The sequence below is a fragment of the Onychostruthus taczanowskii genome, unplaced genomic scaffold (assembly GCF_017590055.1).
Source record: "Onychostruthus taczanowskii isolate IOZ18803 unplaced genomic scaffold, ASM1759005v1 scaffold151, whole genome shotgun sequence".
NCBI classification, from domain to species: Eukaryota; Metazoa; Chordata; class Aves; order Passeriformes; family Passeridae; genus Onychostruthus; species Onychostruthus taczanowskii.
The window spans coordinates 345,135-370,726 of record NW_024498697.1 but is presented as its reverse complement, the minus strand read 5'-3'; the positions used below and the strand labels follow the sequence as shown (position 1 = coordinate 370,726).

At 53.7% G+C, this 25,592-nt stretch overlaps 1 protein-coding gene across 2 annotated transcripts; it reads left to right on the top strand.

The window, feature by feature from the left end:
• Window positions 1–33: 33 nt before the first annotated feature.
• EFTUD2 (elongation factor Tu GTP binding domain containing 2) lies at window positions 34–22,557 on the top strand. Of its 2 annotated transcripts, none has more exons than XM_041398967.1 (28): window positions 34–158; window positions 540–645; window positions 1,276–1,441; window positions 1,875–1,953; window positions 4,393–4,468; window positions 5,005–5,070; window positions 5,325–5,360; window positions 6,184–6,274; window positions 7,140–7,222; window positions 7,691–7,857; window positions 8,860–8,984; window positions 10,563–10,626; window positions 10,982–11,072; window positions 11,861–11,996; window positions 12,286–12,413; window positions 13,422–13,615; window positions 13,756–13,867; window positions 14,113–14,253; window positions 14,696–14,797; window positions 15,267–15,349; window positions 17,041–17,127; window positions 17,383–17,509; window positions 17,956–18,043; window positions 18,367–18,485; window positions 18,881–18,975; window positions 20,097–20,250; window positions 21,183–21,290; window positions 21,858–22,557. In XM_041398967.1, exons 2-28 carry the CDS (start codon window positions 541–543, stop codon window positions 21,951–21,953), a joined length of 2,919 nt encoding a protein of 972 aa, XP_041254901.1. In that variant the 5' UTR covers window positions 34–158; window position 540; the 3' UTR covers window positions 21,954–22,557. The 2 variants fall into 2 exon arrangements, with proteins under 2 accessions (XP_041254901.1, XP_041254902.1); XM_041398968.1 differs by lacking the exon at window positions 34–158 and adding an exon at window positions 177–195.
• The last annotated feature ends 3,035 nt before the right edge of the window (window positions 22,558–25,592 follow it).

Sequence of the window (25,592 nt, the reverse complement as noted above, 5' to 3'; positions counted from 1 at the left end):
CCCCGACCCGGCGCCGCACACACCCGGCCCTTCTCCAGCGGGCGAGGTACTGGCGGCGGGCGCGGGACGCTCGGTCGCGACAGGCGGCGAGGGCAGCCCGGGGGCCTTCGGCAGCGGCGGCGCCGGCGAGAGCAGCGGCGGGAGCGGAGCCGGGGCAGGTGAGGGAGAGCGGGGCCAGGACCGGGGCCGGGGCCGGTGAGGGAGAGCGGGGCCAGGACCGGGGCCGGGGCCGGGGCCGGTGAGGGAGAGCGGGGCCGGGGCCGGTGAGGGAGAGCGGGGCCGGGGCCGGGACCGGGGCCGGGACCGGGGCCGGTGAGGGAGAGCGGGGCCAGGACCGGGGCCGGGGCCGGTGAGGGTGAGTGGGACCGGGACCGGGACCACCGGGACCGGTGAGGGAGAGGGAGAGTGAGAGTGGGACCGGGACCGGGGCTTCGGGCAGGGCTGGGGCTTGGGGCCAGGGCCCCGGTGCCACGGGCCCTGAGGGGGTTCTGTCACGGGCCCCGGTCTCTGCACCCTCCCGACCCTCTTCCCGCCCCCAGCATGGACACCGACCTGTACGACGAGTTTGGGAACTACATCGGGCCCGAGTTGGACTCGGACGATGACGACGACGAGCTGGGCCGAGAGGCCAAAGACCTGGACGAGGTGAGGAGGGGCAGCGACCCCGGAGCCGGCGGGGCTCGTCCTGACCCGGGCCCGGAGCGGGGACGGGCCCGCGGCTGCTCCTGCTCCCTGCGGAGCCCTGAATGCCGAGGGTCCGAGCGGGGCTGGTGTTTAAAGAATTCACAAAATCCCTTCCTGGCGTAAAGAGAAAGATCTAGCTGGAATGGCAGAGGGAGCCGCCAGCTCCTGGGCTGGGCTGGGTTTGGTGTCAGGCCCACGGCGGGTCCGGGTCCCCTCGGGAGCCCCTCGGGAGGGAGCTGAGGCTGCTGCAGGAGCCGGATCCCCGCGGGGGAGGCAGAGCAAGACCCCACGGACACGGGGGGAGCAGAGGGGCTGCCCCAGGGGGGATTTGAGGGAACCCCTTCCCGTGTCCTGCTGGTCCGTGGGTGGGGTTGTGTTACCGGGTGTGGTTCTTGCCTTGGGCTGTGGGGTCCCTGCAGGTCCAGGGCTGTTGCTGATCCAGGAGGGAAGAGCTGTGCTGCTCCTCCAGGAGCTGCTCCCAGGGCACCCCTGTGGGTGCTGGGGCTGCACTGGGGGTCCTGGCTCGGGGGTGACCCCAGGCCTGGCCCCCTGGGGGGCTCCACAGCAGCTCAGAGCGAGCCTTGGTTGCAGCTGGAGGATGATGATGATGATGATGACATGGGGGAGCACGACGAGGAGCACGCTGGGATGGAGGTGGTGCTGCACGAGGACAAGAAGTACTACCCCACAGCAGAGGAGGTCTATGGGCCCGAGGTGGAGACCATCGTGCAGGAGGAGGACACACAGCCACTCACTGGTCAGTGGGAGGGGCTGGAGGGAGGAGAAGGCTCTCAATGGATCCTTGGAAAGGGGAAATAATATTCCCTTTTGTCCTGCCCCTTTGGAGATCCCTCATAGCCTCAAGAACTCTGCAGATTTGGGCACTTGTGGTTTTTGCAAACCCAAACAAAGGTATCTTTGGAAGAACAGGAATCAGCAGAGGTGGGAGAGCTATTTAAGGGAGAAGTAAATGCATTTAAGTGATCTCCCGTGATCCTTCCATACTGGAATGGCTCAGCTGGAGGGGCCCTGCAGTGACCATCTCCTGCAGCTTTGACAAACAGCTGAGAGAATGTGTCAGCCAGGAAACTGAGGAGTTGTCAGCTAAAGTCCTCATTCCTGGGGGCCATTCCTGACCCTGCTGGTTCAAGGGCTCTGGGAACAGTTTGTTGTTCTGTCTCTTGTTTCAGAGCCCATTATCAAACCTGTGAAAACCAAGAAGTTCTCCCTGATGGAGCAGACACTGCCGGTCACTGTCTACGAGATGGAGTGAGTGTGGGGCTGGGGGGGCACGCCTGGGGGTCTCACTGACCTGAGAGCAGCCAGTTCCCAGGTTCTGAACCCAAAACAAGAGAAGTGCAGGACAATTTCACTGACATTTTCCCTCCCCAAGGAAAATGGGCACAGGGTAGGGATGGACACAACAGGGGAATCTCACCTCAGGGGCTGAGGCCAAGCTCCATAGCAACAGCTTGTGCCTCAGGAAACCTTCTTGGAATGATTTGGGTTGCAGGGGACCTTAAAACCCATCCAGTCCCATCTCTGCCATGGGCAGGGACACCTTCCACTGGCCCAGGTTGCTCCCAGCCCCAGTGTCCAACCTGGCCTTGGGCACTGCCAGGGATGGAGCAGCCACAGCTGCTCTGGGCACCCTGTTAAATATCCACATGGTCAATGTGTAGCACACATCATATTGGGACATTTTGGGTTGATCCCAGTCTCAGATTAGGTCCCATCTGTTCCAGTTTCCATTGGGAATTAATTTTTATGCTGCTGGGTGAGTGCAGAGTGCTGTGCAGTCAGCAGGACACTGCAGCTGTGCTGGGTGGGTCTATTCCTTGTGTCCCAAAGCAGCTTCTTGGACACCAGGGCTGGGAGAAAACCTCCTGGAAAAAATTCCAAATGCTTTTAAAATTGGAGATGTAGTATATCAAATGAGTAAACCATCCCCTTCCACTGTCCCAGGTTGCTCCCAGCCCCAGTGTCCAACCTGGCCTTGGGCACTGCCAGGGATGGAGCAGCCACAGCTGCTCTGGGCACCCTGTTAAATATCCACATGGTCAATGTGTAGCACACATCATATTGGGACATTTTGGGTTGATCCCAGTCTCAGATTAGGTCCCATCTGTTCCAGTTTCCATTGGGAATTAATTTTTATGCTGCTGGGTGAGTGCAGAGTGCTGTGCAGTCAGCAGGACACTGCAGCTGTGCTGGGTGGGTCTATTCCTTGTGTCCCAAAGCAGCTTCTTGGACACCAGGGCTGGGAGAAAACCTCCTGGAAAAAATTCCAAATGCATTTAAAATTGGAGATGTAGTATGAGTTTTCTGTGGAATAAAAACCATCGTTGGCTTTTTCTGGTAGAAGCCTGCTCTTGGTCTGTGTATTGTGGTGGGCAGGGGGTCTGTGACCCTGTACCTGCAGTGTGTGTGTGTTGTCTCTCTTTGGGATGAGCAGATGGAGCTGTGGGGGTCTCCTTGGGCTCATCACTCACCACTGTCAGGGCTTTTCCCAGTTTAAATGTTCCCCTGCAGGTGAGCTGTGGCTGAGCAGCAGTTCCCTGGTGGTGGGCAGTGCCTGGCACCCAGCACCTCGTGTTTTCCAGAGGGGACAGGATGCTCCTGGAGCTGGTGTTCACTCAGGGCTCCCTCAGCTGCCCAGGGCTGTGCCCAGTGCCTGGAGGCTTCAGCAGAGCTGGAGCAGAGCCCAGGAGCTGCTGGGGCTGGCTTTTCTCAGCCCGTGCTTTGGCTCAGTCCTGACCTGGGCTCTGCATTATCCACCACTTCCCTGATCCTTGTGTGCTCTGCTCATTCCATCTGTAATTAATTCATTTTTCTCCTATTTGTTGATATAAATGGTTAGGATGGGCCACGAGAAATTCCTTGTGGGATGTAGCCAGAAACTTGCAAGCTTGGTATTGATTTCCCATTTAGCCTTATTTTCAGACCAATTAGGAAGGTTTTAATCTGGGTTAGTATTGATTGCTGTATTTTTTAGCTCTTAATCAAAATGTTTTACATTAAGAAGTCTATTGCATCAGTGAAAATTTAATTTGTTTAAAAAGGAAATTATTTGACAGCACTTACTCTCTGCAGGCCTCTGGCAGTGACCGCATGTTTTATAGCCTCCCATTATTTTTTAGGGGTGGTAATTTAGGATCTCAATTATCTTTTGGCCAGCATCCATCCAGAAGTGACCAGCTCATCATTACCCATCTCAGCTGCTAATTTGAAAAGACTTAATTCCTTGAGTCCCTGGAATGTCACTGTTTTAAGGCTTGAAAATCAGAATTAATGGTCTGTGAAGCCCCTGGCTGCTTTCAGAGCTCCATGGGGTGCTTGTTATCCAGCACCACAATTTACCTGCCTGCCTGCCGTGGTTTGAGTGGAAGTGCTTCATCATCTGAGTCTGTGGATGTGATTTTTGCTCCAGTACTGACTAGAAGAGAAGAAAAATATTCAATAATATTCAATTGCTGGCAGCTTTACCAGCTCTGTATCCTCCCACCCACTGCCATCTGTCTGGGACTCCAACTCTCTTGTCCTCCCCATCTGGAAAGTGGGATTCTTCCTCCGCAGGGCACTGGCAGGATAAAAGTTTGGCAAAGATTCAGGGGGCACCTTGGATAGAAAGTGTAGCTGAAAAGCAGCACCTACTTTTCTTAGACGCAGCAGAAGCCTCCAACAGCCTTTTGTGTTTTGTTCCTGCAGTTTCCTGGCAGATCTGATGGACAACTCGGAGCTGATCCGGAATGTGACTCTGTGTGGGCACCTGCACCACGGCAAGGTGCTGTCACTGTCCAAAATGCAGGGGTGGGATGGTGACCTGCTGCTTTGCCAGCCCTCCTGGCCCCTGGTTCTCTGCAGCAGTACCTTCTGCTCCTCCTGCTCGTGCACTTATTTATAGAATCCAAGGATGGATTGGGTTGGAAGGGACCTTAAAGCCCACCCAGAGCCACCCCTGCCATGGCAGGGACACCTTCCACAGTCCCAGGCTGCTCCAAGCCCCATCCAGCCTGGCCTTGGGCACTTCTGGGATCCAGGGGCAGCCACAGCTGCTCTGGGCACCCTGTGCCAGGGCCTGCCCACCCTCACAGAGAGGAATTCCTTCCCACTATCCCACCTACCCCTGCCCTCCAGCTTGAGGCCATTTCCCCTTGTCCTGGCACTAGGTTTCCCTGTGAAATGCGTAGATATTTTTGTGGGTTTTATTTGTAGGTTTTGCAATACCCTGCTCAGCATGCTCTGTGCTGCTGCTGGAGGGATGGGGCTGTGTTTGTGTCTGTCTGAAGAGAGGCAGCTCCTTTCTGTGCTCTCTTCCAGACTTGTTTTGTTGACTGCCTGATAGAGCAGACGCACCCGGAAATCCGGAAGCGCGACGATCAGGATGTGAGTGAGCTGCTGGGAACTCCCACCCTGGGGACACGGGGTGGCTTCTACACCCTGAGGGAGGGGGACTGTGCATGGGGACAGGGTGCTTCAGTGACTGGAATGTAGGATTGGGAAGCCAGAGCTCAGTCCTAGTTCTGCTTCTGTCCCTTACTTGTCACCTTAGTGATGTGCCTGAGTTATTGTGTCCTGCTTCAAACTGAGTATCTGGTACCAAAATGTGAGACTCTCTGATTTTTGTTTTGCCTTTGCAGCTCTGCTACACTGATATATTGTTCACAGAGCAGGAGGTGAGTGGTCTTGTAGTGATTTTATCCAGTTGTCTCATGCTTTACTCACAGTTGTTGTAGGCAGTTTCCTTGTCCATTTTAATTCCTTTTTGTGCCTTCCACATTTTGGTTATTTTCTTTATCAGTAAAACAATCTGCTCCTCTTGTTTGCCTCAGGAAGATTCCTGATCCAACTTCCTTCCCTCATCTCCATGTATGATTTTATAACTTGTTTAATGTTAAATCTACAGCAGAGTCACCCCAGTTTGGGGATAATTTTTACTTTCTTTGAGAGAAAAAGGAGGAGGGGATTTGCAGTAGTGGTAGAAGAGAAAAAATTATTTCAAAATAAATGCATTTCTGCTTGTTTTCCTTAGCTCTGACTCCATGTGGTTGGGCATGAGTGGGAATGTTATTTTGTGTCACGACCAGAACAATGCTTTGAAGCATTTTTTTTTTCTCCTCTCAATGTTTATACTTTATACTCTGTGTGATCAAATCTTGTGCTTTGAGGCGTAACTTGGTGGCAGCAGAGGGTGAAAGCACAAACAAACACCCACGTTCTGTCTCAGGTGTTGCCTGTAGTACCTCCTCAGCTGAAATCAGGTGTGGAGGGTGCAGTGGTGGCTCACCAGTCTGACCAGTACAGATGGGAGAGCAGGCTGGGTGCTTTGGTGATCTGAGGTTATTACTCTCTTCCAGGATGAGTGCTTTCTTCTTTCCATCTTTCTGATTTTTTTCTTGATCTTCTTCTATGTCTGTACATGGTGTTCCTTGTGTTTCTGTACAAGGTGATCCTTTTGTTTATTTTTTTAACCTGTAATCCTGGTTTCCTGTGTTTCAGAGGGGGGTGGGGATCAAGAGCACCCCAGTGACAATTGTTCTGCCGGACACCAAAGGAAAATCTTTCCTCTTCAACATCATTGACACTCCAGGTGATTGTGCAGTCCTGAAAATCCTGCTGTGGGAAGCACTTAGCTGTGTTTTGTACTTTTTATGGCTGACTCCAGCCTAGTCCTGAGCCTTCATCTGAGTTCATTCCTGTGAAGTCACTTCCAGCAGTACTGACCCATAATCACCCAGGATGGTTTGGGGTGAAGGGACATTAAAGTTCATCCAGTTCCAACTCCCTGCCATGGGCAGGGACGAGTCAGGCTCATGTCTGTGATTACCTGGCCTGATTGAGGGTTGGTGAGGCTGAAGAGGTGTTTCTCAAGCAGCACAGGTAGAATTTTCCTTCCCAGGTATTGCCATGTGCAGGGGGACCCTGCTTTGCTCAAATGCTGGTGCTCCACAGTGAGACTCAGCAAGTTCCTCAGGCCTCTGACAGTTCCTCTTCTGTGGAGGGAACATAATCACAGATCAACTTGTAAGAAACTTTAGGGAAGAGGGTCTTGGGACACATCTGCTGAGCCACAGCTCAGGATGAGGGAGGTTAGAGCGCAGGAGGAGGCTGGGGGGGGAGAAGCATCTGTTGTCTTTGAGAAGAAATCTTCCTCTTCCCGAAGTGCTTGCACAGAGCTGTGAGAAAAACAGTCACAAATGTGAGGAAGAGTGCCTGTTAAACAAGTTGTGTACATTCTCAAAAAACAGCATTAGAGCTGAGGCTAAATCCCCATGGGGAGCTCTGGCAGCTGCTCCCAGGCCCCCATCTGAGGAGGAACCATCTCCCTTCTGCCTCTCTGGGTACCAGCAACCACAGGAATCCACAGAACCCCACAGCTTCCCACCCTGTGTGCTGCTGCTGCTGCACCAGGGCCCTCTGTGCCTCTCACTGCCCACCTTTGTGTGGTTTTGAAGGTCATGTGAACTTCTCTGACGAGGTGACAGCCGGCCTGCGCATCTCGGACGGCGTCGTGCTCTTCATCGACGCGGCCGAGGGGGTGAGTGCCACCTTCTCCTGGGGCTCACGTCCCTCCCTCTGGGGTCTGTGCTGCTGCCTTAGCATGGAGGCCTGGGATGGGTTCAGCTTTCTGGGTGAAGGGTTTTTGGAGGACAGCTTGGGAAGTGAGGGTGTTTTCCATCTGAACAGGCAGCCAAGCCTGTGGCTGCTGTGTCCAGACCGATGTGATGCTGTGGCCTGCAGGCTGATTGTCTGATTTGTGTGCATCTCCATCCCCATGATACCTAAAACTGAGCAGGTTATTTATATCAGAGATGTCCACAGGCTTGGATTCAAGGAATTTGGTTGGGTTAGCACCTATTTCTGAATTTCATGAGAATTAGCTGATTGCTGAGCTTGGGCTTTTCTGCAGCCTGGCAGCAGAGTAAGGGTCACTGGTTGCCCCTCACGCCCCAGATAGCATTTTGGGGAGGCTTTCCTGGGGCTCTGAGCTCACTGCTCCCTGCAGGTGATGCTGAACACAGAGAGGCTGATCAAGCACGCCGTGCAGGAGAGGCTGGCAGTGACTGTGTGCATCAACAAGATTGACAGACTCATCCTGGAGCTGAAACTGCCCCCCACAGATGCTTACTACAAGCTCAGACACATTGTAGATGAAGTTAATGGTCTGATCAGGTGAGGCTGCTTGGGGTGCTGCATTGTTAGTGCTGCTGTCCCTGTCCCGTGGCTCTCTGTGAGCCCTGCACATGCCTGAAAACTCATCAGTTTGTCTCTTGATGTGTTGAGTCATAGAAAATGGGCCAGGAAGAACCACTGGGAGTTAATCTCAGCTGATACACTGAATTAAGGAGGATTGGCTCTTCCTGGCAAACTCCAGGGATTTCATTTCCCCTGCCCCATTGCATTCTTCTTCCACTAAAAAGTAGAGAAAGTGGACATCTGACCAGAGCAGGGAATTTGTGCTCCCAGATGTCTCAAATACACTGAAATGATCCAGGTTGTATCCCAAATTGGAGGTTGAGATGTCTTAAAGCTCCTAAATACTTGCTACAAAACTAAAAGGGGATTTACTGTCTCAACTCCTGGACAAGGATTATGATATTGACACAGTCCAATCTCCTTGCCAGCCCTGCCCAGGAAAGGGAGGGACATCTTAGACATTTCTGTGGGCTCTTCTGCATCCAGGGATTTGTTAACAGCATTCTGCCCTTCAAGTGTGTGTGTGTTTGCACACAAGCTCCCTGGCATGTCTCTGCTCAATGTGTGCTGGCATCAGGCAGCTGGAGCAGGGTAATTCATCCTGCCTAGCATGGCTGTGAGCTCATTAAACCTGTTTGGATTAAATTATATCCCTGTATTATCTTTTCCCTTGCTTGGTTGACCAACTTGGCTGCTTTTTTAGAAGAAGAAAAGTTATCTCAGATAAAAAATCTGAAGTATTTGTGCTGGTAACTTTTTAGTTCTAGGATCTTTAAATCTTTGCATTAATGCTTGAAATTTATAGGCAGAAAATGTTCCTGACCCTGAGATTCTGATGGCAAGCAAGCTGCAGCCTGTTTAAAGATGCTTTTTGGCAATGCAGGCTCCTTGCCTGTCACTGCTGTAGGGTGTGGGAAGTGGGCTGAAGTGTCTCCTTTGGTTCATAACATTGATTTGATTTTATTTTTCTCCTCTCAGCATGTATTCCACCGATGAGAACCTCGTGCTGTCTCCCCTTCTGGGGAACGTGTGCTTCTCCAGCTCTCAGTACAGCATCTGCTTCACACTGGGGTCTTTTGCAAAGATTTATGCAGACACATATGGTGAGGATTAGCCAGAAACCTGGTACACTTCAACATCTCATTTCCCAACCTTTCTTGTGGGGGTTTTCTAAGCCATTCTGCTTCCCCTGCACACGGCCAGTGTTTGTGTTCTGGAATTGCTGACAGTTGAGTGGTGCTGCAGAGCTGAACCTTGGGGGTTAAAAAGCAGAAACACAGTTTTAGCAAGATATTTTCTCCTGATAAATGTTTTGTGAGTCAGAAGCCAAGATTTTTTTCATACCCTGAGCAGAAATAACAAGCAGATGAAGGCAGGTGTGTGTGTGTTGTGCTTTGCCTCCCTGTCAGCAGCTCAGGAACGAAGCAGTTAAGCTCTTCCTGCCTTTTCCCAAAAGTCCAAGACTCAGCTGCAGCTGGGCACAAGCTTTGCCCACAAGGTTTTGCACTCTTGCCCTCTTTCTTTTTTAAGAAATTGTCTTTTTCTGGCCTGGATTTAATTTTCTGCTCCCCAGGTGCCCACTCAAGGCAATCTGCTGCATGTAGCAGTGGGCTCCGTGCTGGCATTAGCAGCTGCACAGCCCAGGTTTTTGAAGTCCCCCACTGGGGAATTTGGGGATCTGTAGGAGCTGAGAGCAGGGGAAGAAGGAGGTTGTAAAGCAGCTGGGCCAGCTCTTGCAGAGAACTTGGCCTGAGGGAGGATGAAGTTGTTGAGGTCAGGGACTGATGGTGTCAGGACTGTCACGTGTCCTGAGAGTTTGGAGCAATAAATGAGCTCCCTGAGTGTCAGAGCATTAACTCAGAGCCTGCTGGGGTGAGACCCCTCCTTAGGGAGCTGAGGACTGCACAGTTGGCAGGAGATGCCAACTAGGTGGGGAAGGCAGGAGCTGAATGGGTGTTTGGAGTTGGGAATAGTGGATTCTGGTCACCAGGAATTGCGTGTGCAGCCACCACATGTCACTGACAGGAGTTAGAGCAGCATCAGTGTCCAGACTGCAGCCACCAGGAGGCAATTCCTTGTGTTCACACATCTGCCCACAGCAAAAGCTTGTTTGGAACCTGCTGTAGGTTCTCATTCTATCCTGGTTTTTGTAAATTCACCATGACAGCCAGCACTGCACTGGACCTTCAGTGCTGGGTGTTTGGCTGTGTGCTCCCTGAGAAAGAGGAAGGAACTGGAGATGTTCAGCAGGGCAGAAAATGCTGGTGCTGAGCCTGCAGGGCTGAGGGGTGGAGGCCATGCCAGCACCTGGGCACTGCAGCAGCAGTCACAGATTCCTGTTTGGAAGTGCAGCAGATGAGGTTGGGCTCCTGCAGCACTCCTCAGCTCTGACCCCGTGGGTAGCAGAGAGCTGGAGTGTTCCTGGGAAGTCAGTCTGTGAGCTGCAGTGTCCCTGGGCTATTGGGGACATCCCCACTGGACTCTTTCTGCTCATCTCTGCCTGGGCTCCCCAGGACAGCGCTTAATCTTTCACTCAGAATTGGGACGAGGCATTCACTCATCAGCATCAGTTCATTAAATTGAATCCTCAGGCTTGTTTTAAAAGCCAAAATATAAAGATTTCTAAGCTAAGAAAAAAGCAGTGACATCTGAGAGGCTTTATCATTTGCTTTTTCCTTTAGGAGACATCAATTACCAGGAGTTTGCAAAGCGGCTTTGGGGCGACATCTACTTCAACCCGAAGACGTAAGAACCCTTTTAAAATATTTTAATGTTGTTTTATTCCTGGCTTTTTCCCTTCTTTCCCTGTAAAATGTGGACCCAAGGTGACTCCTGATCCTCTGATCCTGTGGTGTAGTATCTGGGAAGGGTTGAGTCAGACCTCCTGCCTAATGTGACTCCATGTGGATTCACACCTGAATCCCACAAGCAGGAGCAGAGAGGCTCCTCTGGCCTTCATTTGGAGTAAGCCTGGCCCCTGTGTCCCTGACAGCTTGGCAGGGGATGGGAGGGAGGAGAGGAGAAGCTGGGAGGAGCAGAGGCTGTGTAGGGGTGCTGGCAGGCTGCAGTTCTTGCTCCTCACCTCTCTGGTCTCCAACAGCCGCAAGTTCACCAAGAAGGCCCCGACGAGCAGCTCCCAGCGCAGCTTCGTGGAGTTCATTCTGGAGCCCCTGTACAAGATCTTGGCTCAGGTCTGTCATGGGTCATTGTTCCTCCCACAGCTCCAGGCAGGAGCAGCTGGGGCTGGGCACTGGGTCTGGTCCTGTCCTGTTCTGCAGTGGGATCTGCACAAGGTGGCTTTGGGGGCGCACAGTAATCATTATTTCTGCAAGCGCAGTGCTGTATTTGCAGTGAATAGAGCAATCCTTGCCCTTCCTTGTGTGCTCTAGTAGCAGCCAAGTGACAGTGCTTGGACTTAGAGCAAAGTCTTGGAGCACAAGTTGGATGAGGAGGAGTTGGGGGGACTCAGCCTGGAGAAAAGGAGGCTTGGGGGCAACTTCTTGCTTTCTACAGCTCCCTGACACAGGATGGGACAGCTGGGGGAGGTTGGGCTCTGCTCCCAAGGAACAGAGACAAGAGGAGAGGAAATGGCCTCACATTGTGCAGGGGGAGGTTTAGATTGGAGATTAGGAAAAATTTCCCCCAAAGGGTTGTCCAGTCCTGGCACAGCTGCCCAGGGCAGTGGTGGAATCACTGTGCCTGGATGGATTTAAAAGCCATGTAAATGTGGCACTTGGGGACTAACATGATTTGATGGTGGCCTTGGCAGTGCTGTGGAAATAATTGGACTGAATTATCTTAGAGAGCTTTTCCAGCCTTAATGATTCCACAATTCTATGATTTTTTGACCCATCTGGCTCTTGGGTGAGCTGTAACCCAGTGCAGGTTCCCTGTGGGTGGTGACTGGTGTGTGATGTGCCCTGGGGAGTTACTGACTGGGACCCCCACAGTGAACCTGAGAGTGGGACTTGTCTTGCAGGTGGTGGGGGATGTGGACACAACCCTGCCCAGGACTCTGGATGAGCTTGGCATCCACCTGACCAAAGAGGAGTTGAAACTGAACATCCGGCCCCTGCTGCGACTCGTCTGCAAGAAATTCTTTGGGGAGTTCACAGGTACAAGCTCTTTGTCTTCCCCTCCACAATCCTCCTTGTATCCCCAGTACCTCACACCAAGAGTTGAGGGTTATATTTTGGCCAAGGAGTGCTAACTTGCACAGATCCTGCTCAATTTCCCAAATCTAAACTATGACACCATTTGCCCCCAGGACGGCCTGAGACACTGCTCACCTCTCCCCTGCTGCTGTGAGTGCTGCAGTCACCCTGGCTTTGCCTTGTGTTTATGGAGTCCATTTCTTTCCTCCACACTGGTTAACCCTGTCCTCACCAAGTGTTCCTGTTGCAGGCTTTGTGGACATGTGTGTGCAGCACATTCCCTCCCCAAAAGTGGGGGCCAAGACAAAAATTGAGCACACCTACACCGGCGGTGTCGACTCCGACCTGGGGGAGGCCATGAGCGAGTGCGACCCTGACGTAAGGAAACTCCTGTGTTGTTCTGAGTGTGCAGAACCAAGGCCAGCAGGCTCTGCTCCCCCTGCCCTGCCAGGGCAGCTGCCTCCCAGCCAGCTATCTGCACAGATTTGACTTGCAGCACTCTGAAACCTCTCATCCGACACTGGAACAAATCTCTTCGCTCCAAGGAGCTTCAGCTGCCTGCCAGGGCAGCCCTGGAGAGAGGGAATTGTTTCACTGTGTTCAGAGAAGAACAGGTCTAGGTCAGGACTCCAGAGCATGTGGGAGCTGCAGGGTGGTTTTGTGTCCTTTTGCAGTCTTTTTGTCCCTTTTCCTTGAAGTTTAATTCTCTCTCCAAACTCTAAAAAACTGCATGGTGCTGATAAAAATAACCCTGTGTTAGTTAGTCAGCACCTTTCCTCTCCCAACCCTTCCTCCTCCAACAGCTTGCACTGAGCTGTCATTTGGAGTTGTCTGGAGCCACCAACGCTGGCAGCTGAGTGAGAAATTTGCCTGTGACTTTTGCTCTGATGTCTGCAGAGAAAATTATTTTAATGAGTTGTGATTATCCACATAAAACTCCACAGTGGTGACTGTCACCACATCACCAGTGTGGAGTGACCTTGTGGCACTGGAAGCTGTGATCTTGGGGAGCTCAGGTGCTCTGTCCTGAGCAGGTTTGCAGGCCAGCAGGTGACATTTTTCCTCATGGCTTTGTCCCAGCCACCATTTGCTGCTCTATAGGAGCTCTACAGCAGCTCCAGAACAGTCCACCATGGTCATTCCAGGGCTTTCCATACAGGGCAAGGAGGTGTGGGGCTGCCAGTGACAGGAACTGAAGGACTTGGCAAATCAAAACAATTGTTTCTAAATTCCAGCCCATTTATCCCTTTTAGCCACAAATCATAGAATATTCTGAGTTGAAAGAGATCCACAAGGATCATCAAAGTCCAGTCCTGCCAGGTCTGTGTCTATTTCTTGACTGTGTTTTGAAAGAAGCTCATTTCTGTCTCTCTGTGTCATGGGAAGGGTCCCTTGATGTGTCACACAACTAAAATGTACAGCACTGATGATGGTGTCCAGTTCCACGCCTTTGGCAGGGTGCTCAGTGGCACCATCCATGCTGGGCAGCCTGTGAAGGTCCTTGGGGAGAACTACACCCTGGAAGATGAGGAGGATTCCCAGATCTGCACCGTTGGACGCCTCTGGATCTCAGTTGCAAGGTACAGAAAGCTGTGGCAATGTGTTTATTGGGAGAGGAGTCACCTGGTGAAGGACTGGGAGGGAGGGAGAGCTGTCAGAGAGAGGGAGGAGGAAGGTGCTGGAAGGTCTGAGGCTGCAGTGGTGCTCTCCTGCCTTTCAGGTATCACATTGAGGTGAACAGAGTTCCTGCTGGCAACTGGGTGCTGATTGAGGGCGTGGACCAGCCCATAGTGAAGACAGCAACTGTGACAGAGCCTCGGGGCAATGAGGAGGTACCAGGCCTGGCTGGCATTGCTCAGCCTTCCAGGGAGGCAGGGTGATGGGGTACAGCCCAAAAGCTCCTCTAGTGGGGTTAAAGAATCCCTGTCTGCTCCCATGGTGAGGCTAAAGAATCCTTGTCTGACGTGGTGCCAGGACACAAGAGCCACTGAGGGAAAGAGAGCAGCTTCACAGGCTGTGTATTACCCTGAGGACATGCAGGGATGCAGTTTCAGCTCTTTGTCCTCTCTGATTCCAGGCTCAGATCTTCCGTCCCTTGAAGTTCAACACCACATCTGTTATCAAAATAGCTGTGGAGCCAGTCAACCCCTCAGAGCTCCCCAAAATGTTGGATGGTCTCCGCAAAGTCAACAAGAGCTACCCCTCACTTACAACTAAGGTACTGCTGGGGGCCACTTGGATTAGATGATTTCCAGAGGTCCCTTCCAGCCTTAACTGCTCTGTGATTCTCTGTGTGTGTGTGGCTGTTTCCAGCCAGTGCTGGGGGCAGCCTCTGGGCTGATCTTCAAAAGAATCCATTTTTTTACCACGGGTTGTTATGTTTGTTGTGGGTCTTTTCGTGCTGTTTCAGTTGATCTTATAAATTATGTAGAAATAGCAGAAAAGTGTAAATCCAGCAGAAAAACACACACCCTGCTGTGCCAGGGAAGCAGCTTTCTGCAGAGCCCAGCAGCACTTCCTCCTGGAAAAGGCTGTGGGAGCTTTCCTTGGGGTGTTCTGACTCTTAACAAGTGTATTTAAGGCTAATCCTTCCTCAGGCTTGAGTAGGAAGGAGCTGTGAGCAGGGGGGCTGCCAGCTACATCCCTCTCTTGTCTTCCAGGTGGAAGAGTCTGGGGAACATGTGATCCTGGGAACAGGAGAGCTGTACCTGGACTGTGTGATGCACGACCTGCGGAAGATGTACTCCGAGATCGACATCAAGGTGAGCGAGTGAGAGAGAGATTTTCCCACTGGAAACCCTGGACAGGGTTTTGGTCCCCTCTCTCAGAAGGATGAGAAAAAGAACCTGCCTGAACATACTGCATGGATTTTGTCACATTCCTGTAAAAGTAAAAAAAAGGCTGTTAGGGTGTAAAAGGGCCTCTTACAGCCTGACTGTCACACCAGTGGGACTGAGAGTGGCACATTGGCTTGGAGAGGAGTTTTCCATGTTCCAGCCTTCCCTGTTCTTCAGACATTGCCTGGCTAGCATCAAATAAATAAATTGAGCAGGATTTTTAATACCTGGAATTTGATTTAAATTTTCCTGTCTCAGTTGAAAGCCTCAGTGCTTCATACATGACCCTGATTAAAACGCTGACAGTTTTTTCTTGTAGGTGTTCAGAGGTTTCAAACAGTCTTTTTACAAACAAAAAAGTACTGAAAACCTTACAAACCTTTTGTTCTTTTAGGTGGCTGATCCAGTGGTGACATTCTGTGAGACAGTGGTGGAAACATCCTCCCTGAAGTGCTTTGCTGAGACACCCAACAAGAAGTAAGGGCCCTGGGCAAGCTGGGATGGGAGGGGCAGAGGGAGGGTCCATCCCTCCAGGGGGGCTGTTCCCACTGGCTGTTGTCCACCAAGTGGCACATGCCTGAGTGAGCAATGTCCCATTGACCTGAGCTCCTCAGGGACACACCAGAGTTCCAGGGATGTTCTTGTGCTGTGTAGGAGAATGGAAGGAGTAAAGCCAGATCCACATCCTCCTTTTTCCCTAAGTGTCACACCTTCTCAGCAGTTCTGAGAGGTGTTCTGGGATCCTGGAGCAGGTGCCAAAGAGCCCAGTGCTGCCTTCAGTAATTCCCCCAACAGTCTCATGAACAAGAGCTGTGTGTTCTCTAATCCATATGTAATCTTGGATTTGTTCTCCTGGTGATGCCCTGGAGCCTTGCAGCTGCTCTCATCTCCCTCCTCCAGCACGTCACAGTGATTGGAAGAGGGAGGCCTGGGAGGGAACATGGGGGAGATCTGTGTGCACAGGATGTTCCCATACCTGAATTTTCAGAGAAAATTTTTTCAGAGAAAATTTTTCAGAGAAAAACGTGCTGAAGTTGACTCTCCTGTGTTCACCTGTGGTTTCTGGTTCTTCTTGCCTTCCTTTATGCTGAAGTTGACTCTCCTGTGTTCACCTTGTGGTTTCTAGTTCTTCTCGCCTTCCTTTTTTCTGAGACAATCTCGCCATGTTTGGCAGCCTTATTTCTGGGAACAGAGAGGTTCCAGTCTTCACAGAATCACAGGGTGGTTTGGGTTGGAAGCAACCTTAAAAACCATCCAGTTCCAAGTCCTCCTGTGGGTGGGAACAGCTTCCACCAGAGCAGGTTGTTCTCAGTCAGGTCAGGCTTTGACCTTCTGGGCACATGGGATGACCTGTGCTGGGGCAGGTTTCAGTCATTGGGGGCTTCTCTGAAACAGCTTCTGGTGTGTGAGATGCAGCTCCCAGAGACACCTTGCCTGGCCCATGAGCTCCCTCCTGCAGCCCTGGACAGGGGCTGGATGTGGGACAGGAGGGCTGGAGCCATGCTGTCCCTCAGCTGTCTCCTTCTAGGGCTGAGCAGGCTTTGGGGAGCAGCAGCTGAGCACCTGGGCTCTGTTCACAGGGACAGAGGAACAGCAGTGGATGCAGGTGGCTTCATCAACCCAACTGCATCCAAGCTGGGTGCAGTCAGAGAATCAGAGAATGGTGGAGTTATTAGGGTTGGAAAAGACCCTAAATGAACTCCAGCTGTCAACCCAGCACCACGTCATGTTCACCACTAAACCATATCTACAAGTGCCACATCCACATGTTTTTTGCACAGTTCCAGGGATGATGACTCCACACTACCCTGGGCAGCTGTGCCAGGCCTTTACAGCCTTTTCTGTGTAGAAATTTTCCCTAATATCTCACCTAAACCTCCTCTGGCTCAACTTGAGGCTTCTTCATCTCACCCTGTCCTTAGTTCCCTGGGAGCAGAGTCAGACCTCCCCCCTTGCCTGCCCCCTCCTTTCAGGGAGTTGTGGGAAGCCAGAAGGTGCCCCTTGAGCCTCCTTTTCTCCAGACTGATTCCCCCAGCTCCTCAGCTGCTCCTGGTGCTCCAGAGCCTTCTCTGGACACATCCCAGCCCCTCCAGGGCTGCCAGTCCCTGCAGTCTTCCCAGTTAGTCCCATTTCCATCACTGTGGCTGATGGTGACCATCTCTCCTCAGGAACAAGATCACAATGATTGCTGAGCCCCTGGAGAAGGGACTGGCAGAGGACATTGAGAATGAAGTGGTGCAGATAACGTGGAACAGGTATGAGCAATCTGGGAGGGCAGGAATGCAGCTGGAAGTAAATAACTGGGGAAAAGGGAATGCTGGAATCTGCAGGGTGCACAGTATCAGGCAGCAGCCTCTAGGCAGGGATCCTGGTTTGGTTTTCCTGCCAGCCAGTCTGTGAGCATCTCTGACTGAGACTGTTTTGTGCCTGAAGGGAACGGGGTTGTAAATACATTGTGAGTGCAGGTCAGATTCTTGTTTCCTAAAGCTTCTTCCCTTTCTCTCTATCAGAAAGAAGCTGGGTGAATTCTTCCAGACCAAATATGACTGGGATTTGCTGGCTGCCCGTTCCATCTGGGCCTTTGGGCCAGATGCCACTGGCCCAAACATCCTGGTAGATGACACACTACCCTCAGAGGTGAGGAGTGGGGGCCAGTCTTCAGTGAGACCCTTGTCCCATGGTGCCAGGAGGTGCCCACTCCTCCCAGAACTTTCAGCAAGGCCCTGGTGCCTTCGGGGTGCTTATTGTTTGCCTCAGATCTGCTGCACTTTCCCCACAATGATCCTGCACTGGTTACCAGGTCACCTGTTATTTTTCAGATGTTGCTGTTTGGGCTGATGTCCTCAACTTGCCAAAATTTGCAACTAATGGCCTTGTCTTTCAGGATCCCCAAAATGTGGGCTCCTAATTTGTAGTGCTCTAGAAATTGCATAGTGCTGATGCTCTTGGGCCGTGAGAGGGAGGGGTGGACAGGGGGGCATAGAGGAACACTGCTGCTCTTTTGGAAACTGGCTTTTAAACACTGGGTGTTACTGGCTGTGATGAGGTGTGGTCTCTGAAGCTGTCTGTCTGTCTGTCTCTAGGTGGACAAGTCTCTGTTGGGTTCAGTGAAGGACAGCATCGTGCAGGGCTTCCAGTGGGGGACCAGGGAAGGACCCCTCTGTGATGAATGTAAGTGGGATCTGTGGGGAAATGGAGACAGTGAGATTGGTTAAATTCTTCCATCTCTAACTAAGCTTGGAGCAGCCTGGTCTGGTGGAAGGTGTCCCTGCCCTTGGCAAGGAGCTGGACTAGGTCAGCTTTAAGGCTCCTTCCAACCTAAATCACTCCATGATTCTGTGATATGCAGGGTTATGATGTGGTGATGCATTCCCTGCTGGAATTAAATTTAGGAGAACTGCTGGTGGCTCTGGGTGTTTGGGCAGCTGGGGATGTGGTTGGTGCTGGCAGAGGATGTCCCCCGGGGTCACTGGCTGTCATTTCTCCCTCCGCAGTGATCCGCAATGTGAAGTTCAAGATCCTGGATGCAGTGATTGCTCAGGAGCCCTTGCACAGGGGTGGAGGGCAGATCATCCCCACGGCCCGAAGGGTGGTGTACTCTGCCTTCCTCATGGTGAGGCCTTGCCTGTGCTGGGCTGATCCCCACGGACCTGCCCGGGGTGTGGGTGCACTCTGACTCATTCACCCATCAGTCTGCAGCGCCCTTGTGGGCTGGTACACGAGTCCTGCAGGCCTGCATTGCAGCCTGGATGGAAACTGGTGTGCATCTGCTCACTCTCCCCTTCTTGCTGCTGCTGGGCTTGCTGGGAAGGGTGGGCATGGGGGAGAGGGAGGCATGTGACTCATGCCCAGAGGGAGAAAAGGCCCTTTCAGTGTTTGTGCTGTTGGTCTGGGCAGCCATGGGGCAGCAGGATCCCTGTAATCTCATCAAGCACTGTGTTTGACTGTGCTGTTGAGCTGTGCTGGTGCTGCAAGAGGCTCAGTGCTCATGTCCCTGTCCCCTCACAGGCCACCCCTCGCCTCATGGAGCCCTACTACTTCGTGGAGGTCCAGGCCCCTGCTGACTGTGTGTCTGCCGTGTACACGGTGCTGGCCCGGCGCAGGTGAGCTGCTCCTGCTGCCAGCAGTGGGGCTTGCAAAGCAGCAGCGTTGGGATCTGGGCTGTTGGGGAATTCCTGGCACTGATGCAGAGGGTGAAGTCTCTGTGAAGTGACAGTTGGAAGCTTCCTGACTGATCCTGGCCCTGAGCAGTGTGGGGAGGGATGTTCAGGATCACACACAGCCTTTGGGTTGTGCCTGGTTGTTCCTGGGTGTCAGAGAGGAGAATGTACAAAGCACTGGGGATGTGCTCAGCCTCGGGCCCCAGCACAGGAAGGACTTGGACCTCCTTCTGTGGCTCCAGACAAGGCTGGGAAGATGCTCAGGGGGCTGGAACAACTTCCCTGTAAAAACAGGCTGGGAGATCTGGGGTGGTTCAACCTGGAGAAGTAAAGGCTGCAGGGAAACCTTAGAGCCCCTTCTAATGCCTAAAGGGGGTCCAAGAGAGCTGGAAAAGGGCCTGGCGTGCCAGGATGTCAGCACAACGGGTCCCCACCTGGGTAATGATTGACATAGACTCCATGTGTTACAGAAGGCAGATCATTCTCTTTATTAAGAAACTCATTGCTTTTTTGTACCCTAATTCACTACAGGTGAACCTAATTGGTCCTTTACTTAAACCACCATCACCAGTTGCTAATTAAGAAACAACTCTTTGGTAAACAAATCTCCATAACACATTCCACATGTTCATGATACCAGGTGCAGCAAGTTAAGAACTTTCTTTTCTCTGATCTTCTCAAGCTTTTCCAAGAACAATGCCTGGGAAAGTTGTCTGTTTCTCTCTGTGGACAAAGAGCTGCTGCCACACGAGGACAAGGGGGAATGGCTTCCCACTGCCAAAGAACAGGGTTAGATGGGGTATTGGGAAGAAATTCCTCCCTGTGAGGGTGGAGAGGCCCTGGCACAGGGTGCCCAGAGCAGCTCTGACTGCCCCTGGATCCCTGGAAGTGTCCAAGGCCAGGTTGGACAGGGCTTGGAGCAGCCTGGGATAGTGGAAATTATCCCTGCCCATGGTAGAGGGGGTGGAACTGTGTGGGGTTTGAGGTCCCTTCTCACCCAGATTTGAGGTCCCTTCCATGATTCTGTGACCCTTAGGAATGCTAATCCTTTGATGTGTTTGCAGAGGCCACGTGACCCAGGATGCTCCAATCCCAGGCTCTCCCCTCTACACCATCAAAGCCTTCATCCCAGCCATTGATTCCTTTGGTTTTGAGACAGACTTGAGGACCCACACGCAGGGACAAGCCTTCTCTCTCTCTGTCTTCCACCACTGGCAGGTGAGTCCATGCCCTGGGGAGATGGGAAAGAGGGACAGGTAGGATCAGGCACCAGGTGGGTACTCCCAGTGCCATAGCTCCAACAGAGCAGGAAAGCTCTGGAGAGCATCCTCGGAGGATCTTGGGGAGGTTTTGTGCACCAGCTGTTCCATGTCTGCCAGGGCTTTGTTCCAAGTCCCATCACTCCCAGTCCTAGGGAGGGAGCCCTGGGAGCTGCTGCTGGCTGAGAGTCAGGGTCCTGCAGTGCCTGGGAAGAGGACATTCCCCTTGGGAGGAGGAAACCTGTTTGGGTCCACTTCATGTTCTGTAGCTTGGACAGCAGAAGTCTTGGAGTGAGGCTCAGACTCACTGATCTGCCGTAGGAAGTTTGATCTGTGCCACACTTCAGCTTTGCCTCTCAGAGGTGGTGTTTTAAACCTGTAGGAAGCAAAATTTGGGACAAAATACTGTTCTCTGGTCACTTCTGTGTCTGGGGCAGATCAGGTCCTGTGGGTGCCACAGTTGTGAGGTGCACAGTGCTTTGGGGTACAGCTCCATGAGAGCAGCAGCTGCAGGCTGAGTCCCAGCCTAAAGGCTGGTGTGTCAAAGCCCAAGGCTCAGCTCTGACACAATAAGCCTGCCTGGTTTGTGGACGGGATTGTGCTGAGCAGGACTTGCATGGATTGTTCTGTTAGGAGGTGTTATGGGGTCTTGCAGTACTCCCTGGGGAAGGGACATATCCTTGGGACATGTCCTTGGCTTGAGTTCTCAGCACTGTATTATTGACTTCTCACAGGGATAATCACCAGCAGTGACATGGGTTTGTGTGCCAGGAGAGCAGGTGGGGTGTTGGGGTGTCTGTGGGACCCAGGGATGTTTCCTGTTGCAGTTGGTGTCTCCAGGAGGTTGAAGCAGCCCCAACATCACTCTCACACCCTGGCCCTGTGTTTCAGATTGTGCCTGGGGACCCCTTGGACAAGAGCATCGTCATCCGGCCGCTGGAGCCGCAGCCAGCCCCACACCTGGCCAGGGAGTTCATGATCAAGACCAGGCGTAGGAAGGTGTGTCTGGGGCAAATCCCTGTGCTGTGCCTCTGTTTCAGCAGCTGAGCTGTTGCAGTGTTGTCCCTTGGCTGTGCCACATCCCCTCTGTGTTCCCAGAGTGCTCTGATGGCCTTTGTGCCCCAGGACCTCCCCTGTGCTGCCCATCAGAGCCTGCCAGTCCCATCTGTGACCCCAGTCCAAAACACCATCCTGTGGCCTCTGCTGAGCCCTGCTCCCTCCCCAGCCCCTCTGAGCCCTCAGTGGCCTGGTGTAGCCCCCTTGTCCAGCAGAAACAGCAGGAGCTGGTTTCTGTGCTAGTTTAGTGAGCTGGACTGACGGGCTGCAGAGGAGCAGAGAGAATCAAGCTCCCCTGTGGGGGGCAGTGAGCTGGTAGATGTGCTCAGCAGCAGAAACCACATGTTTGCAGGTTCCTGAGGAGTGCTAGATGCCTTCAAGCTGCAGAGAAGCACCTTTTTTGGAGCATAAATAAGAAAATTTATCTTACTGTGGATCACAAGGTCTCTTCAGTGGGCTCTCTGGGCAGTGGGGAATAACGCTGGCTTTGTGGCTTTGTCTTACCTGCAGGGCCTGAGTGAGGACGTGAGCATCAGCAAGTTCTTCGACGACCCCATGTTGCTGGAACTGGCCAAGCAGGACGTCGTTCTCAACTACCCCATGTAACCCTGCTGCCCCGGCATGGGGGCTGACCCGAGCCCTGGCTGGCACCTGCTGGTCCTTCCCCATCCCTGCTTGCCCAGCCCTGCTCCTGGAGGCTCACGGCAGGCAGGGAGCTGCTCCTCAGGTCACTTCCATGGCTGTAGGAGTCTCCATGGACCAATTGTGGGCATTTCCATACGGGGAGCAGCCCAGAGCCAGAGCCCTGATCCTTTTTGTATTGTTGGTCTCCAGCTGCTGTTGCCTCTAGGGAGGTTTTCCTTTTGGATGGGCTCCTCCAGCTCACAGAGCTGAGCAGTGTCAGTGTAGATTCCTGAGGACTGGGCCTCAACTGTGTCAAGCATTTCAGGCAGCTGAGAAAGGGGGGATGCTGGTGGGGCAGTGCTTTACCAGCCTCCCCAGGAGGGGGAATGTGGTTTTGACCTTTCTGTATCCCTTTTTTTGAACCCTTTTAAACGTTTACTACAAACTTCCAGGCTGGGCTTGGTCTGATTGTGCCCAGACATGGCAGTGCTGGGGGAGGCTCTGCTTTCTCAGTGCTTCCAGTACGCATTGTCAGGATTTCTCCCACCCTCAGCCCCAGTTCCCCCTGGCCTCAGCACTGTACCCCTCCCAAGGTCTCCCAGCTATCCCACTCCTGCCTGTGCCAGTGAATGGACCAGCCCCCCAGGCCTATTTTTTTCCTTTCTCGCTCAGTCTTGCTGAGTTTTCAGGGATTTCATCAGCTGCTCATCCTCTGAGAGGTTTTTGGTGCTCCCTCTCCATTCTCCTGCTCTGTCTCTCTCTGAACTCTGCCCCAGTTCTGTCCCAAGTGTGTGCTGTGGAATCAGCGCTGATTTAGAGGGATGAATGTCTCCTGGGGACATTCCTGCCCTCCCTGTCCCCTGGCTGCCCCCAGCCTGGCCCTGCCCTAATGCTGCTGTGCCAAGTTTGGCCCTGACAGCCTTGTTCATCCCAGCTCTGGGAACCTGTCCCAGAGCATCCCTGTGCTCAGAGGGGCTTGAGATGGCCCTGGGGCAGCAGCACAGCATGAGCAGAGGGTAAAGCTGAGGACAGTCTCCTCCCCCACTCCCAAAACCTGCCAGCTGCTGGTGGAAACTGGGAGGCACTGGGCTGACATAAGCACAGGCTAGGAAACGTCCATGGGACAGCATCTCTGTGGAAACAGCACGTTGTGGGGGGTAACTGAGGCCAGTGGAGCATCAAAAGCAGGGAGGGGAAGGATTTCCTGTCAGCCGACATCGGCATCACCCCCCAGGCCATGCTGCTGCCCCACCCCATGGCCCAGCAGGAGGGTGCACTGTGCCGGGCTCTGGCCTAGCAGCAGGCTCAGCTTTTCCAGGGATGTGGTCCTGCTTCTCCAGCTCTGTCACCAGGCTCAGCCTTTCCTGCAGGGCAGTGCCAGGAGGGTCCCCCTCACCTTCCACATCTGCCCTGGCACTGTGGCCTCACCGATGGCATGTTCCCCCTCTGTCCTGGGAGAAAGGGGGGCTCAATCCTGGCTTGGTGCAAGGAGAATACAACCCTGGCACCACCGTGGCCACACTGGGGATGCTTGTCACCTTCCAGTACAGCCCAGCACCAAACTGGGCCCGCAGAGACCAGGCCAGGCATCTCCCGGAGCAGACCCGGGGACGCTGCAGTGGGATCAGCGTGCAGGGCTCAGTGGTGCTCGGTGCTGCCCTGCACGTCCCGGGGCTCGGGGGTGGCCCTGCCTCCGGAGCCGGGTGCTCGGCTGCTCTGGGCGGGTTTGTAGGAAGAAGACATCCATCATCCCAGCCTCGGGCTCTCCAGGGCTGGATAAGGGGCCGGACACGGCCCTGGGGACAGCCGCGGATTGGCATCGCTGCCAGTCGCACCTGCCCTGGGAGAGCAGCGCCCCGAGGCTGCGGTGCCCGGGGTGGATCGCAGGTGGGTCCCTGCGAGTGCGGGCACCTTCCCGACAGGCAGCCCGGGACAGGGCGGCGGGACACGGCCGGGCAGCGTGGGAAGCAGCCGGTTCTCACGCAGGCTCTTCCCAGCAGCTGGAAAACGCTGACCCGCCGGCTGCAAACCTGGCTCTGCGCACGGGAGCTGGGGATTTTCCGCGGAAACTGCTCTGCCCTGGCAGTGGGGGTTTGCGGCTGGACCCTGCCCCCAGCTCCTGTCGTGCGGCTGGAATTTCCCCACACAAGGATCTGTGCGGATGCCCCAAGGGATGTGCCTGCCCGGCCCGTGGCGCAGGTAAACTGAGGCACGTGGTATCACGCTCTGGGAAACTGGGGGCTCCATCTGTGACACGAGCTGGGCTCAGTTTTGGGATATGCTCCAGGGATGTGCCCCCACCCCCAGCAGGGCCATCAGCAATGAGTGACCCTGTGCTGCCCCCCGAGTTGTTCCCATTCGTCCCCATCCCCAGGGACTTGGGAGGTCCCACAGGATCCGACGCCTCGAGCAGCCATCTCCTCGTGGGATGAGCCCTCACCCTGTGCCGTGTCCCTGCCTCCATCCTGCTCCTGGGGACCCTGACTGCAGTCCTGCTTCTACTGTCCTCATGCCTGTCTTGTCCCCAGTGCCTCCACCCCAGTCCTGGTGTCCCTGTCCACAGCCTATTCCCACTGTCCACTGCTCCCTGTGTCCTTGTCCCTGTCCTGCTCCCACTGCTCCCTGTGTCCTTGTCCCTGTCCTGCTCCTGATTCCCACTCTGCTTTGGTGTCCCTGTCTCCATCCTACCCCAGTCCCTGTTCTGCTTCTCAATGTCCCTGTCCCCATCCTGCTCCTGCTCTCTCCATTCCCATCTTGCTCTCATTGTCTCCATCACCCATTCTGCTCCCAGTGCCTCCATAATTTTCCTACTCCCCATGTCCCAGTGTCCTTGTCCCCTTCTTGGTTCCATTGCCCCCATCCTGCCCTTGTTGTTCATCCTGTTTACACTGTTCTCATCACTGTCCTGCTCCCTGTGTCCTTGACCTCATCCTGCTTGCAGTGCCTGTGTCCCTGCCCTGCTTCTAATTTCCCAATCCCACCCTTCTCCTGTCCCTAAACTGCTCCCAACGTCCTTGGTTTCCTCCCTGCTCCTGATGTCCCCATCCCCATCCTGTTCCTGGTGTGCCTGCTCTGCTGCCCATGTCCCTGTTCCCATCCTGCTCCCAGTGTTCCCGTCCCTGTCCCAGACCTCCACCCTGCTCTTGGTGTCCCCTGTCCCCATCCTGTCCCTTTCCTGTGCTCCATGTCCCCACCCTGTTCCTGATGCCCTTGCTCTCATTCTACTCCAGATGCTCCAGATGTCCGTGTCCCCATCCTGCTCCTGCTGTCCCTGTCCACAGACCTGCTCCCAGTGTCCCCATTCTTATCCTGCTCTCTGTCCTGATCCTGCTTCCTGTGTCCTCATTCCCCTTCTGCTCCTGATGCCCCCATCCCACCCTGCCCCAGTCCCTGTCCTCATCCTGCTCCTGCTCTCCCCATCCCCATCTTGCTCCCAGTGTCCCCATCCCCCATTTTGCTGCCAGTGCCTCCATATTTGTCCCACTCTCTATGTCCCCATCCCCCTCCCAACATCTTTGTCCCGTTCTTGCTTCCACTGCCTCCATCCCGCTCCTGGTCTCCATCCACAGCCCTGTCCCACTGTCCCCATCACTGTCCTGCTCCTGATCTCCCCATCCCACC

Coding starts and splice junctions, on each gene's coding strand:
- EFTUD2 (XM_041398967.1), top strand. CDS start 541: ATGGACACCGACCTGTACGACGAGTTTGGGAACTACATCGGGCCCGAG. Junction 15,350..17,040: donor GCTGAGACACCCAACAAGAA/GTAAGGGCCCTG, acceptor ATCTCTCCTCAG/GAACAAGATCACAATGATTG. Junction 18,044..18,366: donor AGGACCCCTCTGTGATGAAT/GTAAGTGGGATC, acceptor CTCCCTCCGCAG/TGATCCGCAATGTGAAGTTC.